At 41.2% G+C, this 14,871-nt stretch overlaps 1 protein-coding gene and 1 long non-coding RNA gene across 3 annotated transcripts in view; one reads left to right on the plus strand and one right to left on the minus strand.

The window, feature by feature from the left end:
- Window positions 1-14,871, plus strand: part of sema5a (sema domain, seven thrombospondin repeats (type 1 and type 1-like), transmembrane domain (TM) and short cytoplasmic domain, (semaphorin) 5A) — a 205,228-nt gene that overhangs the window by 186,542 nt on the left and 3,815 nt on the right. For both annotated transcript variants that reach the window (XM_052483480.1, XM_052483481.1), the window contains 5 exons: window positions 1-123; window positions 9,603-9,773; window positions 9,908-10,063; window positions 11,141-11,185; window positions 11,671-11,882. The exon at window positions 1-123 is cut by the window's left edge and continues 87 nt beyond it. In XM_052483480.1, coding sequence (XP_052339440.1) covers window positions 1-123; window positions 9,603-9,773; window positions 9,908-10,063; window positions 11,141-11,185; window positions 11,671-11,882 — 707 coding nt within the window. The remainder of the gene's footprint in view (window positions 124-9,602; window positions 9,774-9,907; window positions 10,064-11,140; window positions 11,186-11,670; window positions 11,883-14,871) is intronic.
- LOC127912847 (uncharacterized) overlaps window positions 5,110-14,871 on the minus strand; it is a 33,889-nt gene continuing 24,127 nt past the window's right edge. Inside the window, exons 2-3 of the long non-coding RNA XR_008083684.1 lie at window positions 7,755-7,904; window positions 5,110-5,907 (exon numbers count right to left, since the gene is read on the minus strand). This is a non-coding gene — a long non-coding RNA (uncharacterized LOC127912847). The remainder of the gene's footprint in view (window positions 5,908-7,754; window positions 7,905-14,871) is intronic.

Consider the following 14,871-nt stretch of genomic DNA (forward strand, 5'->3'; position numbering starts at 1 on the left):
ACTGCAGCCGAGGGATACGTAGCCGTAAACGGACCTGTACCTCCCCTGAACCACGCCATGGAGGACAGACCTGCCTGGGACCTGCTCAGGAGTACCAGGAGTGTAATGTCACACCCTGCCCAGGTGAGAACTAGAGATACATGCGCAAACATACAGGTAACTGCAAAAATAAAGGCAACACCAACATAGTGTCTTAATAGTGTTGGGCCACCACGAGCCAGAACAGCATCAATGCACCTTGGCATCAATTCTACAAGTGCCTGGAACACTATTGGGGGATGCAACACCATTCTTCCACGAGAAATTCCATAATTTGGTGTTTTGTTGATGGTTGTGGAAAACGCTGTCTCATGCAATGCTCCAGGATCTCCCATAAGTCTTCAACTGGGTTGAGATCTGGTGACTGATACACACGCACACACACACACACACACACACACACCCTTTAACAGTAGAACTGCCGGGCATAGACGATCCCTCTTCAAGCTACTATTAGTTCATTACATTCCTAAAGAAAATAATGTACTTTTTACTCCATACATTTTCCCTGTCACCCAAAAGTACATTCGTAATACTTAGCAGGACAGTAAAACCGTCCAATTCACACACTTATCAAGAGAACATTGCTTATTTGAAAATGAAATCATCAAAAAAATATTTTTAAAAGAAGCCATAGAAAGTTGGTTGCAATTTAATTTGAATCCACCAGAAACCATGTTAGAATAAAGGTGTAACATAATAAAATACTTTCTGAATGCTCTGTATATGGGGGTTGGAAAGGATGCAGACAATTTCATTGATGGAAGCTACAGTCTATCTGCCATATTGAAGCTGATCTTAAAGATAACATCCCTGGTCATCCCTACTGCTTCTGATCTGGCGGACTCACTAAACACTCGTGCTTCGTTTGTAAATGATGTTGGAGTGTTGTAGTGTTGGAGTGTTGTAGTGTTGGAGTGTTGTAGTGTTGGAGTGTTGTAGTGTTGGAGTGTTGTAGTAATATAATATAATAATAATATATGCCATTTAGCAGACGCTTTTATCCAAAGCGACTTACAGTCATGTGTGCATACATTCTACGTATGGGTGGTCCCGGGAATCGAACCCACTACCCTGGCGTTACAAGCGCCATGCTCTACCAACTGAGCTACAGAAGGACCAGTAGTCTTGGAGTGTTGTAGTGTTGTAGTCTTGGAGTGTTGGAGTGTTGTAGTCTTGGAGTGTTGGAGTGTTGTAGTCTTGGAGTGTTGGAGTGTTGGAGTGTTGGAGTGTTGTAGTGTTGGAGTGTTGTAGTGTTGGAGTGTTATAGTGTTGGAGTGTTATAGTGTTGGAGTGTTGTAGTGTTGGAGTGTTGTAGTCTTGGAGTGTTGGAGTGTTGTAGTGTTGGAGTGTTGTAGACTTGGAGTGTTGGAGTGTTGTAGTGTTGGAGTCTTGGAGTGTTGTAGTGTTGGAGTGTTGGAGTGTTGTAGTGTTGGAGTGTTGTAGTGTTGGAGTGTGCTCCTGGCTAGTCGTTAAAAATCGAATCAAATAATAAAATGGTGCTGTCTGGTTTGCTTACTATAAGGAATTTGATATGATTTATACTTTTATTTAACTAGGTCAGTTAAGAACAGATTCTTATTTTCATTGACGGCCTAGGAACGGTGGGTTAACTGCCTTGTGCAGGAGCAGAACTACAGATTTGACCTTGTCAGCTCGGGGATTCGATCTTGCAAGCTTTCGTTTCCTAGTCCAATGCTGTAACCACTTGGCTACCTGCTGCCCCAATACTTAAGTTAAGTTTAGCAATTACATTTACTTGGGATACTAAAATATATTAACCAAATACTTTTACTGGGTGATTTTCACTTTTACTTGAGTCATTTTCTATTAAGGTATCTTTACTCTTACTCAAATATGACAATTGGTTACTTTTTCCACCACTAATTCTGACTGCAACATTCTAACATTGTAATTAATACATTCATATATGCTATCACAAAATTAATAATTAGGTTGTGTTCATGGACTTGGGTAATTGTATTTCAAATAACACCATAGCATTTTCATTAGCTTGTTATTGTAGGCTATATGTAAAAAATAAATAAACACAAAACACCAATTCAAGTGTTCAATACATTTAATTTGTGGGGTGCCTTTGTTACAACTATGAAACAAAAGGCATGTGTGTTGGAACACATTAACAACTTCTTGATAAATAGTGAAACTCAGCACATAAGCGATAATGGCATTATAATGAATATAAGCAGTGGCAATTTTAGCATGTAAATCTTGGTGGGGAAAACTCTAAAAAACATTCCTAGATGAATGCCAGCAAAGACACTAAACAATACATTAATTGCACTATAACGGCGACAAACAGTGCCCACAAACTGTTAGGGCTGATATAAAGTTGTCCCAATAGCAGAGCTTTCTTTTCAGCACCATAAAGTGAATCCTTACCACCGCTACACCTGGCTATCAACGAAGCCTTGTCTAGCAGCCAAACAGTTAATTCAGCCTCGTTTACTGCCTTTTTTCAAAAACATAGCTGGTATGGCTGACTTGCTTAAACAAATGTGGTTTCCTACTGACAATTGAGATGTACAAACTATGGCATAAGGGAACGATGAGCGGATAAGAGGCATTCCGTCATTTCGATTAATGAGTGAGCGACGATGGACGTAGTCGTAGGAATGTACAACGACAGAATACAGAACATGGGCTGCTCTTACAGTATTCTCCCTGTACATCAAGTCAGAACCGTAGGATAAATAAAGGGGGCATATAAGCAGACAATGAAACCTCATAGTATTAGATGACATTTCTCAAAAACAGGTTACCCCAAGCATACTTCCAAAGTTGTGGTAAAAAAATGGCTTAAGGACAACAAAGTCAAGGTACTGGAGTGGCCATCACAAAGCCCTGACCTCAATCCTATAGAAAAATTGTTTGCAGAACTGAAAAAGCGTGTGCGTGCAAGGAGACCTACAAACCTGACTCAGTTACACCAGCTCTGTCAGGAGGAATGGGACAAAATCCACCCAACGTATTGTGGGAAGCTTGTGGAAGGCTACCCAAAACATTTAACCCAAGTTAAACAATTTAAAGGCAAAGCTACCAAATACTAATTGAGTGATGAAAGAAATAAAAGTGGAAATACATCATTCTCTCTACTATTATTCTGACATTTCACATTCTTAAAATAATAATAAATCATTTTGTTGTGTTATTTGTTTTTTCTGGTGGATTAAACTGAAATTGCAACTAATCACGGCCAACCTAAGAAATATATTTGACAATAGAATTCTCCCCCTACCCTCTATTGTCCAGCTACCTGCTAATAGCCATGATGGTGCTATACAATGTAACCATGTGTGTTTGAAAGAGTATTTTCCAGTAAGCAACAATTTGTTTACCTTCATTAGACAACGTTGTTCCAATATTTCTGTAATTCAGTGATATTTATTCCCATAGTAATTTGTTATGGATCCATAACTAATTTAACATCGGCATTTTGAAAGAGTATTTGTATCATTATTTTATTAAATAAGTCATAAAGATGCTGATGAAGAAATGCAGTATTGTACAGTATATGCTTTTACATTTGGATAATAAAGCATTTAAAGCGTTTTGAAGATATACGTTTATTAGGCTATAGCAGAACAGCATAATTGTCCGGATGCCCCTTGCTGTGCCTGGTGAGCAGTTGGTCAAGTTCTGTTGTCAGAGAGGAATGGAAATGTCAGGGTGAACCGACGACCTGATGAACCCACCAGGTATGTTAACTCTGCCTGTCGGAGGTGGAGCTCCAGAGCTCACAGGTGTACCTGGTATGGATTGTGACTCCATCTCGTTCCTCGCCCTCGTCAACGCGTCATTCTCCGCCTGACTCTCCACCAATGCCACCTGGCTCTGGACCAATGCATCAGCTGTCGCCCGTATCTCTGCCCTCAGATAATGTTTCTCTTTCTGCTGGTCTGCCTTCAATGACTTGATCTCGGTCTTCAAAGTTTGAATCTGATCCATGTGCACCTTCATCAGATGAGCAGAATGGCCCTGAGCCCCCATCGATTACAGTGGCCTATGATAGAAACTGTAGATCAATTAAGAATTAAAAGTGACTCCAATACACAAATACTGTGTACAAAACACATTCACGTTTTTGGTACACAATCATTTTTAGATTTTTCATTTTTATTTAACCTTTATTTAATTATCGAATGTATTACATAGTATGCATACACATTGATAGGCAATATATATACTGTATATATATTAAAGAAAATGCACTGAAAGCAAAATACCTTTTGTGGTCCTCTCGTGGTTACGGTCCTAACCCTGGAACGGGTAGCATCATAGAAAGAAGCTGGCTTGATGAAAACAATGTCCCTTTTGTCTCACTCTTTGGTCGCAATGTCATTTTTTGCAGGTAGGGGGATGTTCACACCTACAGTAGCTGGGCTATAAAGTGTCTATTGTCCTGCTAATCAGGCTACAAGTGTTTGAAAACCTGTTTTCAAAATGCCCCCAGTTGTCCATCACTACTGTAAATATAAACACAACATCTTGTTTCCATCTTGTTTACATTCTTTATTGTAACCACAGTGTCAAAAACTATTTGTATCTACGTTTCCAATTACTTTTAGAGTTCGGGATTAATTTGATTAATATTATGGTGTTTCTATTCCAAGAATAGAAACCCTCTGGGTTTCCGTTAGGTTGGAATGGAAAATATGTTGCTGTCCAATGTGACAGTTGGGAGTACAGTACTGAGCTCTTTAGCTAAAGAATCCCCATGTCGTGCGGGCATGCGGCAGGGTAGCCGCATTGGACTAGTAACCGGAAGGTTGCAGGTTCAAACCCCCGAGCTGACAAGGTACAAAATCTGTCGTTCTGCCCCTGAACTGGCAGTTAACCCACTGTTTCTAGGCCGTCATTGAAAATAAGAATTTGTTCTTAACAGACTTGCCTAGTAAAATAAAGGTTCAAATAAAGAACGCGGGAGACCGGGGTTCAATTCCCTGACGGTGAGGAAGGAGTAGGCTGTCCTTGTAAATAAGAATTTGTTTTTAACTGACTTGCCTAGTTAAATAAAGGTTACACTAAGAGCATAACATGTCTACACCCTAATTGTATAATTGTAGTCTAACCAATACCCAAACGGAGATTCAGTCAAAATAAAAAATCTCATTGATTTATCAAGAGCAGTCCCCCATGCTTTTCTCAGAGCTAAGCAAAATAGTTAGAAACTATTGCTTCTCGACATAGTAGCCCAAATGATGGGCAACTGGGCATTTTTACACATGGCCCTAAACATGATGGGATGTTAATTGCTTAATTAACTCAGGAACCACACCTGTGTGGAAGCAACTACTTTCATTTGATCAAGTGTTTCCTTTATTTTGGCAGTTACTTGTACATATATACACACACACACGACTCTGTTTCCAGGTGAGACACAGTACACACTTACTCTACATCCACACACACAACCCTATAATAATATGAATAATTACAATAATAAATTGCATTTGTAGAGTGCTTTTCATTTACACACAGAGTGAAAACACGAAAGCTTCAGTAATATGACATCCATGAGAAATTAATAAAGAAATATAAAGAAATTTGAATAAATATCCACATAATGAGTATAATGAAGCACAAAACTACACAATAGGAATGTGTTTAAGTCAGGAGGTGTGACGAAGACACAAATTTACAGCTGGAATCAGAGACACAATCCCCACAGCGTGTAAGACTGTAATTACATTTCAAGGCAATTATACCGCTAGCTACGGGGAGCCGTGTGCGTGTGTGCGTGCACATGCACTCTTGCATGCACTAACTTGTGCGTTTGTGTGCGAGTCTCAATCTCTGTTGTGAAAAGCCAAAGAAGACAATGCGTCTGTTTCTCCAGTCTTCTACCTGAGGGGGGAACGGAAAGGAAGCAATTGTAATTAAATTAGTGTTCATAGTGACTCTAGAAGGAAATGTGCTATCTAAATGGAAATCCTCCTGCTTAGCTTCTTAATTAAAGAGAACACATGGCACACACACACACACACACACACACACACACACACACACACACACACACACACACACACACACACACACACACACACACACACACACACACACACACACACACACACACACACACACACACCACACACCAGACACAAACACACAACAAGGAGTTTGTTTCAAATCATTATTAATCAGTCTTATTTGAAAGGAGTGCAAAGTTAGCATCTCGCTAACAGCCTGACCGGTGTCTGATAACGCCTTCAACAACAACTATCCATCATAATACTGTATGTGCTGACACAGAACCAAAGCTGGGATTTTAGCTGTTAATTTATTCACTGGAGAGAACCTGTCTGTCTCATCATGAATGAGGCTATGAATGGGGCTATGAATGGGGAGCATTGAGTTGCTGACCTACCACATTCTCACTGATGCTCTTTGAGTTGATCGAAGATCCATCATCCCAGTTACCTTGAGGGTTTAGCTGCTAATGCTACGGTGCCTTCAGAACGTATTCATACCACTTGACTTATTGCACAATTTGATGTGTTACAGCCAGAATTCAAAATGTATTAAATAGATGTCTCATCCATCTACACACAATACCCCATAATGACAAAGTGGAAACATGTTTTTAGGACTTTTGCTAATGTATCTCAAATGAAATACAGAAATATCTCATTTACGTAAGTATTCACACCCCTTAGTCAATATGTTGTAGAAGCACCTTTAGCAGCAATTGTAACTGTGAGTCTTTCTGGGTAAGTCTCTAATCACACCTGGATTACACTACATTTTCCAATGTATTATTTTCTAAATTCTTCAAGCTCTGTCAAATTGGTTGTTGATCATTGTTAGACAACCATTTTCAGGTCTTCCAATATATTTTAAAGACGATTTCATTCAACACTGTAACTCAAGAACATTCACTGTCTTCTTGGTAAGCAACTCCAGTGTAGATTAGGCCTTGTGTTTTAGGTTGTCTGGCAGAAAGCAGACTGAATCAGGTTTTCCTCTAGGATTGTGCCTGTGCCTAGCTCCATTCCGTTTATTTTTTATCCTGTAAAACTCCCAAGGCCTTAACGTTTACAAGCATACCCATAACATGATGCAGCCACCACTATACTTGAAAATATGGAGAGTGGTACTCAATAATGTGTTGTATTGGATTTGCCTGTATCTTTGTAGTGACTGGGTGTATTGATACACCATCCAATGGGCAATTAATCACTTCAACAATCTCAAAGGGATATTCAATGTCATCTTTTGTTCTTCTTCCCATCTGCCAATAGGTGCCCTTCTTTGCTTGGCATGCCAAAACCTCCCTGGTCTTTGTGGTTGAATCTGTGTTTAAAATTCACAGAGTGTATGTGTGGGGTACAGATATGAGGTAGTCGTTCAAAAATCATGTTGAACTATTATCGCACACTCAGTCCATGCAACTTATGTGACTTGTTAAGCACATTTTTAGTACTGAACCTATTTAGGCTTGCCATAACAAAGGGGTTGACTAACGACAATTGAGCTTTTCTTTCTTAACTAATTTGAAAAACATTTAGAAAAACATTCCACTTTCACATCATGGGGTATTGTGTGTATGGAAGTGACAAAAAAAATCTACATTTAATACATTTAAAATGCAGGCTGTAACACAACAAAATGTGGGGGAAAAACACGGGGTGTGAATACTTTCTGAAGGCACTGTAGCCAGCTCTTAGCTTTCCCCTCTGTCACTTACTCACCTGGAGCGAACTGCCAGGTTACTTCAGGATAAGCCCTGTGTGTTCCGTGTGGCTCACTTGGTAGAGCATGGCACTTGCAGTGCCAGGATTGAGTCTTCGATTCCCATTTATGCACTCACTACTGTAAGTTCTTCTGGTTAAGAATGTCTTCTAAAATGTAAAAAAATGGAATGCTCGATTCACATTAAGTTGACAGCCCTTAGGAATGTCATTGAGTAGAACCAATTAAAATGTTTAACAAAGGATGGAATGCTGTTTGTAAAGATTTAAAATTCGAATTTACTATAGCTCTAAGCTAGCTAACTAAACATACAGCTATTCTGTGGGCTTGAATTGCAGGAGCAGCAGTCACCCTCCAGTTCTATTGATGTAGACAATGGAGACTTATCAAGTCACCTGAATCGAAGAGATTTCATAGGAATGGTGCAACTTTGCATAGTGTGAATAATAATGAATAGTAATTTAGCTTAAATTAGCCCTCGTCTGGAAGTGTGATAATATTTTTGACGTAGGCCACGCCTCAAGACATAATCCATCCGCTGGTTAAGCCAGGGTCTTTGAGAGAAAGGGAGAGACGGAGAGGGAGAGGGAGAGGGAGAGGGGGAGAGGGAGAGAGAGGGAGAGAGGGAGGGGGAAGAAGAGGGAGAGGGAGAGGGAGAGGGGGGAGAGAGGGGGGGAGGGGGAGAGGGGGAGAGAGGGAGGGAGGGAGGGAGGGAGGGAGGGAGGGAGGGAGGGAGGGAGGGAGGGAGGGAGGGAGGGAGGGAGGGAGGGGGAGGGAGGGAGGGAGGGAGGGAGGGAGGGAGGGAGGGAGGGAGGGAGGGAGGGAGGGAGAGAGGGAGAGGGAGAGGGGGAGGGAGAGATGTCTGAAGTCCATCTGGTTTTGAAACAAATGAATCTTTCCTAGTTTTCTGCAGCGACTGATGGAGATGAGACTATCCATCATGTGCAGGCAAGAATCGACTGATGTGTCATTTTACCATAGAGAAATTACACAGAGATGACAAAGACCAAGGGAACTTAAATTACCACACAGCCAGTGCCTTACAGGTTGAGCTGTTTAAAACCAATTCTGAAATGGTCCTGAAAAGAGATTTTTCTCCTCAGATGTAGTGAAAGAATTTTGTTCTCAGTCTTTACTGAGAGGCCTTTTTTCGTTTGACGTTTTGTCCTTCCCTGACATGTCGTCGAGGACGAAGGACAGTTCTAGGACAAAGCAAGAACAGCACAATGAGATCTTGCGTTTGCCCTGACGTCGAGACATTACAGTATTCTTTAAAGTTGTGTTTGTCTGTTTGGTCTCTTGTTTGATTCCTGGTGACGTTTTCTGTTACCATGTTTACACTGGTTTAATTAGCAGAAAGCAGAAGGACCTCTCCTCCTTCCTCTGTCTGTCACACCGTGTGTGTGTGTGTGTGTGTGTGTGTGTGTGTGTGTGTGTGTGTGTGTGTGTGTGTGTGTGTGTGTGTGTGTGTGTGTGTGTGTGTGTGTGTGTGTGTGTGTGTGTGTGTGTGTGTGTGTGTGTGTGTGTGTGTGTTAACGTGTTTGGATCTAGTTCAGATGTGACAGCTAGCAGGTTTTGTTTCATCCAACTACTCAAACCAACCCCCTCATCTCCTCTCCCCCTCCTCCCACCTCATACTCTCCACTAATTAACAAAGGGAAATTAACCATCAAGTCCTTCTTGTTTTTCCTCCCTTCGTGTGATGCCAAGCACTAGACACAGGAACACACTTACACACATGGGCACACACACTCATACACTGTACAGTACACACATGGACTCTAATTCTCAACAAATTAACAAGTACTTGCCTCAACACCCCCCTCCTGCTATCTCCTCCTGTGTAGTGGACGGTAGCTGGTCGTGCTGGTCTGGCTGGTCTAAGTGTTCAGTGACGTGTGGAGGGGGACACTATATGAGGACGCGCACCTGCAACAACCCCCCACCAGCCTACGGAGGAGATATCTGTCTGGGACTGCACACTGAAGAGGCTCTCTGTAACACACAATCATGTCCAGGTACACACACACATACACACACGTAGGTATGCACACACACACACACAATCACACAGACCATCAGTTTTCTCTTTGACTCTTGGCATGTGTATTCAGCAGCCCAGTAATCTGATGTGGTTATGTTTTGTCTCCAGAGAGTTGGTCTAACTGGTCTGAATGGTCCCAGTGTGACAGTGCTGGCTCCCAGCTGCGTGTCCGTCACTGTGACATCCTGTTTCCTACTGGAAACCAGTGTTCAGGAAACCACACCGAGACCAGGGCCTGCCCACCTGACTCCAACTTTATACCAGGTAATACACACATACGTACTGATAAACACACACATTTATGCATGCACACACACACACACATACACACACATTCATACAAATACACGCACACACACACACATGCATTGACCAGATAGTATTTATGTGTATCCAGACAGGGGTCTCCCTTATTGACAGTGTGTAATGTGAGACACACCAGAACATTGATTTCTACTACACCACTGGATAATTAGACCTCTTTCTCTCTCTCTGAGTTCTGAGGCTCAGTCAAACACACCCATTGATGTCTTCAACAATGATGTGTTCTACATAGTATCAATGGACACAATGCTACTCAAGCTACCAGAGCCGGATAGATTTTATACCGCAGAATGCTTTAGACTAACTAACACTTAGCAACCAATAAAACATTATTATTTCTTCAAAACTGCTCCAGTGATGTGACAGTAGCCTATGCTAGGTGATAAGTGTGAGTACACTCTTAGAAAAAAAGGGTTCCAAAAGAGTTCTACCTGGAACCAAAAAGGTTTCTATCTGGAACCAAAAAGGGTTCTCTTATGGTGGAGCCAAAGAACCCTTTTTGGTTCCAGATAGAAACATTTTTGGTTCCAGGTAGAACTCTTTTGGGTTCCATGTAGAACCCTTTACACAGAGGAACCCCAAATAGTTCTACCTCAAACTCAAAAGGGACTCTACCTGGAACAAAAAAGGGTTCTTCAAATGGTTCTCATATGGGGACAGCTGATGAACCCTTTTAGGTTCTAGATAGCATCTTTTTTTTCTAAGAGTGTACACTTTATCTTTCTGAAACACCAGTTTGTCTTTAGTTCCTTATCACTCATCTGTTTTAATGGGAATGCCACTCGATTAAGGGTCGTTAGTAGGGTTGTGTACTTAATTTCCCGTAATGAGGCCAGATACACTAATTATCATACAGTACTTATCATAAAACTCTTCAGGTGTCTAGTGATGGGCTTTATCATCCTCTGGTTCATTCTCAATATAATGTTCAAAGACCTCAACGTTATCTAGACCGTTTTGTCAAGGGAACAAGTGTGTTCTTCTATTCAGCATCTCTTTAAATGTTCTCTTTTACAGAAGTCTCCATTGCTCGTTCAAGTCAGGAGGAGAGAAGATGCGGAGGTATGAGTGTGTATGGGTTTAATGTAGTGTTTAATGTAGTGTGATAGTGTGATAATGTAGTGTGATAATGTAGTGTGATAGTGTAATAATGCAGTGTGATATTTAATGTAGTATGAAAGTGTGATAATGTAGTCTGGTAATGCGATAATGTAGTGTGATAATGTAGTGCGCTAGTGTAATGTAGTGTGACATTTAATGTAGTGTGAAAGTGTGATAATGTAGTGTGATAATGTAGTGTGTCCGCGTGATAATGTAGTGTGATCGTGTAATAATGTCGTGTGATAGTGTGGTAGTGTGATAATGTGGTGTGCTAGTGTGTTAATGTAGTTTGATATTTGATGTAGTGTGAAGGTGTGATAATATAGTGTGCTATTTGATGGTATCAATAATGAATTCATCCACACTTATTAACATGACATCAATCATTGCGCAGTCAACTTATTTTGACCATTGAAAACATTTTTCTCTCTTTTTCCTTTCTCCAGATTTCAACCTGTTCCATATGATTGCTGTAGGCCTGAGTAGTTCTATCATGGGTTGTTTGGTCACTTTACTAGTGTACACCTACTGCCAGCGCTACCAGCAGCAGTCTCACGATGCTACGGTCATCCACCCCATCTCAGCAGCACCACTCAACACCTCCATCACCAACCACATCAACAAACTGGACAAATATGACTCGGTGGAGGCCATTAAGGTTTGTATACTATCACACTCTGTGGCCTTCTAGAACATTCCAGGCTCACCTATACCTCTGGGCTGGTCTATAGTACTGTAGCTTTTTGTACTTGTGTGTGTGTGGTCCTGCGTCTACTCTGTGTGACTGCACTGTTCTGTGTCTATAGCCATATATAGCCATACACTGCTTTCTCATAAGTAACTAACAACATACATCACAATATACATACTGTAAGTTACTTATAAGTAGTGAATAGGTTCCAGGTCTTCATTCTAAAAGAGATGTTTAATATCAGTGGATCATCCTGGTTTAACTCAATAATAAATCAATAATATTAGTTATATTATCTCTGAGATTACTCTTGACACAAGGCTTGGTTTTGGAAAGACTTAGTTTAGAATTCTATGAAGTCAGAGAGTTAAGCAGTTGAGACACTATTTTATCCGAGTTAGCATATCATGGGGACAGAGAGCTAGCTTTCAGAAGAGTATTCATCTCCTATAAATGACTGAACAGACACGCCATCTAAAGTGAATGGAGTCTCTGACGCAGATCTAGAATGCAGTTTCCATAGCAGAATAAAGATTTGAAAAGTATCCATCTATCATGTAATTAGTGTCTGGTGTGTGAGCATAATCTAGTTTGCAGTTACGGATAGAGGATAATATGAATATGGACAATGCTCGTTTGGCTAAGTGAAAAACTCTAAAAGAGCCATTTAAAAAAAATTCAAAGCGTATTATTCCTCAGTCTTTACTCTTGTTTTAATGGCTGGGTTGTCCAGCTGAATATACATATTCTAAAAGTGAGAAGAGTGATTCTGTCATTTCATTTTGTATTGTAGGAGAAAGAAGAACACCTGGCACTATAATTCCTAAAGCTTCATTCTTTGTTTGATTAAAATAATATCTTTATCATCCAGGTGAGCTCGGAAAGATTTTGCTCTAGAGCGCCGTTGAGACAAAGGCAGTGAGTGTAGCTGAAAGAATGCCATTTTGATGTTTCAGTAGTGTGTCCTTTCTTATGGAGGGCATAGAATGACCATGTAGTCCCCTGCACCTACAGTAGCACAGACCACCTGTCTTCCTCAATGGGTACAGTAGAACTTAGTCGTCCATTGTGGCTCCAGTGAGGATGACTGTTGCCCGTTCCTCTGCTCCCGCAGCCCGATGTGTCCGTACTCTTGACCCTGGACGAACCCGGCATGCGTCAGCCTCTGTCTGCTAACATGGCCGTGTCCATGCGTGGCCTGGAGATTTTCTACTAACTTTCTACTGACCTCTGACCTCTACAACATCCCGCCTCTTGACTCTCCTCCTAGCCTATCAGCAACCTCCTTCCTCTTCCTCCCTACCGCGCCCCCACTTCCTGTGGTGCTTCTGTGTGCGGCAGGTTGGGGTAGACTCAGTTTCTCTCTCATTGCTCGGAAATCCCATTATTTCATATTCATCCCATAGGGCAAGAGGAAGGCAACTGCGGTCTTCAAGAGCCGTAATGTCTGCTGTTTTTCTCTTCTCTCTTTGGCACTCAATCAGTTAGTCAGTAGCTTTGGTGCTTTTAGGGATAGGTCATCCCTCTTCTATCACTCTTCACTTTGGTCAGGTTCTTAATTGATCAATTGGTTGATTGATCAGAGAGTGCACTCGCCTGGTCTCTCAGGTCTAGATCAGAAGGAAATGATGCAAACAAGCAGACATTGAGGCTCCTGAGGACCAGATTTGCCCCCCACCCTGCCATAGGACTACCCATAGACTTGTGAGAAGGCAGTGTATTTTCCACTCATCTCTTTCCGTTCTGAAACGTCCACCATGTTCTGACTCTTCTCATTTGCATGTGTTTGTTTTTCCCTTTTCTGTCTTTCTCTGTCTTATTAGCTCTGTTTGGCTTTCTAATGATGGGTTACCATGGAGAAAAGGGAACTCATAACTCCTTCTGTTTTCTCCGTAGCTGTCCTCTTTCTTTTTTATCTCTAATGCCACCCCACTGTTCAACAGATTTTGTTTACTCCACTAAAAACACTCCCTAATCACTCTTTAGCCAATTAAGCACAGTTAAGGAAGAAAGGCAGAGTAGACGAAGTCTGAGAACAGCTGGTTAATGGTTGAGGGCAGACATGGGGCCACTGGCAGAGATACAAGAAAATACTGTTTCAGACAGATTTCGACTTTTGAGAATGTATATTTTGTTCCATTTTAGACATGGAAATTGACTTTAGACTCAACCAATAACACATGATTTGATCTTTAAGTTATGTTTGTCGCCTCTGTGTGCAAGCCATTTAAATGTGATCGAGACAGAATAATATTATGTGTGTTTGTGCTCAGCACTCACAACCCTATCAGTTGATATACGGATCCATCAATCAAGAACAAACGCAGCATCATCAAGTGCTGAATTATGTCGCCTCCAGGGGCTTTCAGAATGCACTTAGCCAAGACAATAAGACAGAGGGGCGCACGCACATCAATTTAGCAAACTGCTGAGGTTGTACTGAGCGCAGGGTGCTTAACTCACTGAAATGTATGGTATCTCCATAGAACCACAGAGAAGGGTACTACAGAAATACCCTGTGGCCCTTCCTTATTTTCTGACTCACTTTTTCTTCTTCATTTTTTTTCTTTGATTAATATTTTTTTTTAAATTGAACTCGTCCTCAGGGATTTGGAGATGTGAAAGCCATGAAAGCTGCTGATGTAGAGACATTAGAGAGGAGATCAATGGACATATGGTTTCTCATCATAATACACCAGCTCAGTGGTTATCATTTTGCCAGCCTGTTGTTGTTAGTGCTTTGGCCTTGCTCATTGAAATGCTTTATTCATGTAGGGACCTCCTGTTGATTTGTATATTGTCGTCTCATAAACGCTACCAAGGTTTATTTTTCTGTTTGACGTATTCCTTTTACCTTGCACTCTCCCATCTAGACTGAATCATTATTTGATCCTTACAATACAGTTGACACTGACACATCTCTCTCTTCCTCTCTCCATCTCCCCTCTCTTGCTCT

Source organism: Oncorhynchus keta, chromosome 28, assembly GCF_023373465.1.
Source record: "Oncorhynchus keta strain PuntledgeMale-10-30-2019 chromosome 28, Oket_V2, whole genome shotgun sequence".
Classification (NCBI taxonomy): Eukaryota; Metazoa; Chordata; class Actinopteri; order Salmoniformes; family Salmonidae; genus Oncorhynchus; species Oncorhynchus keta.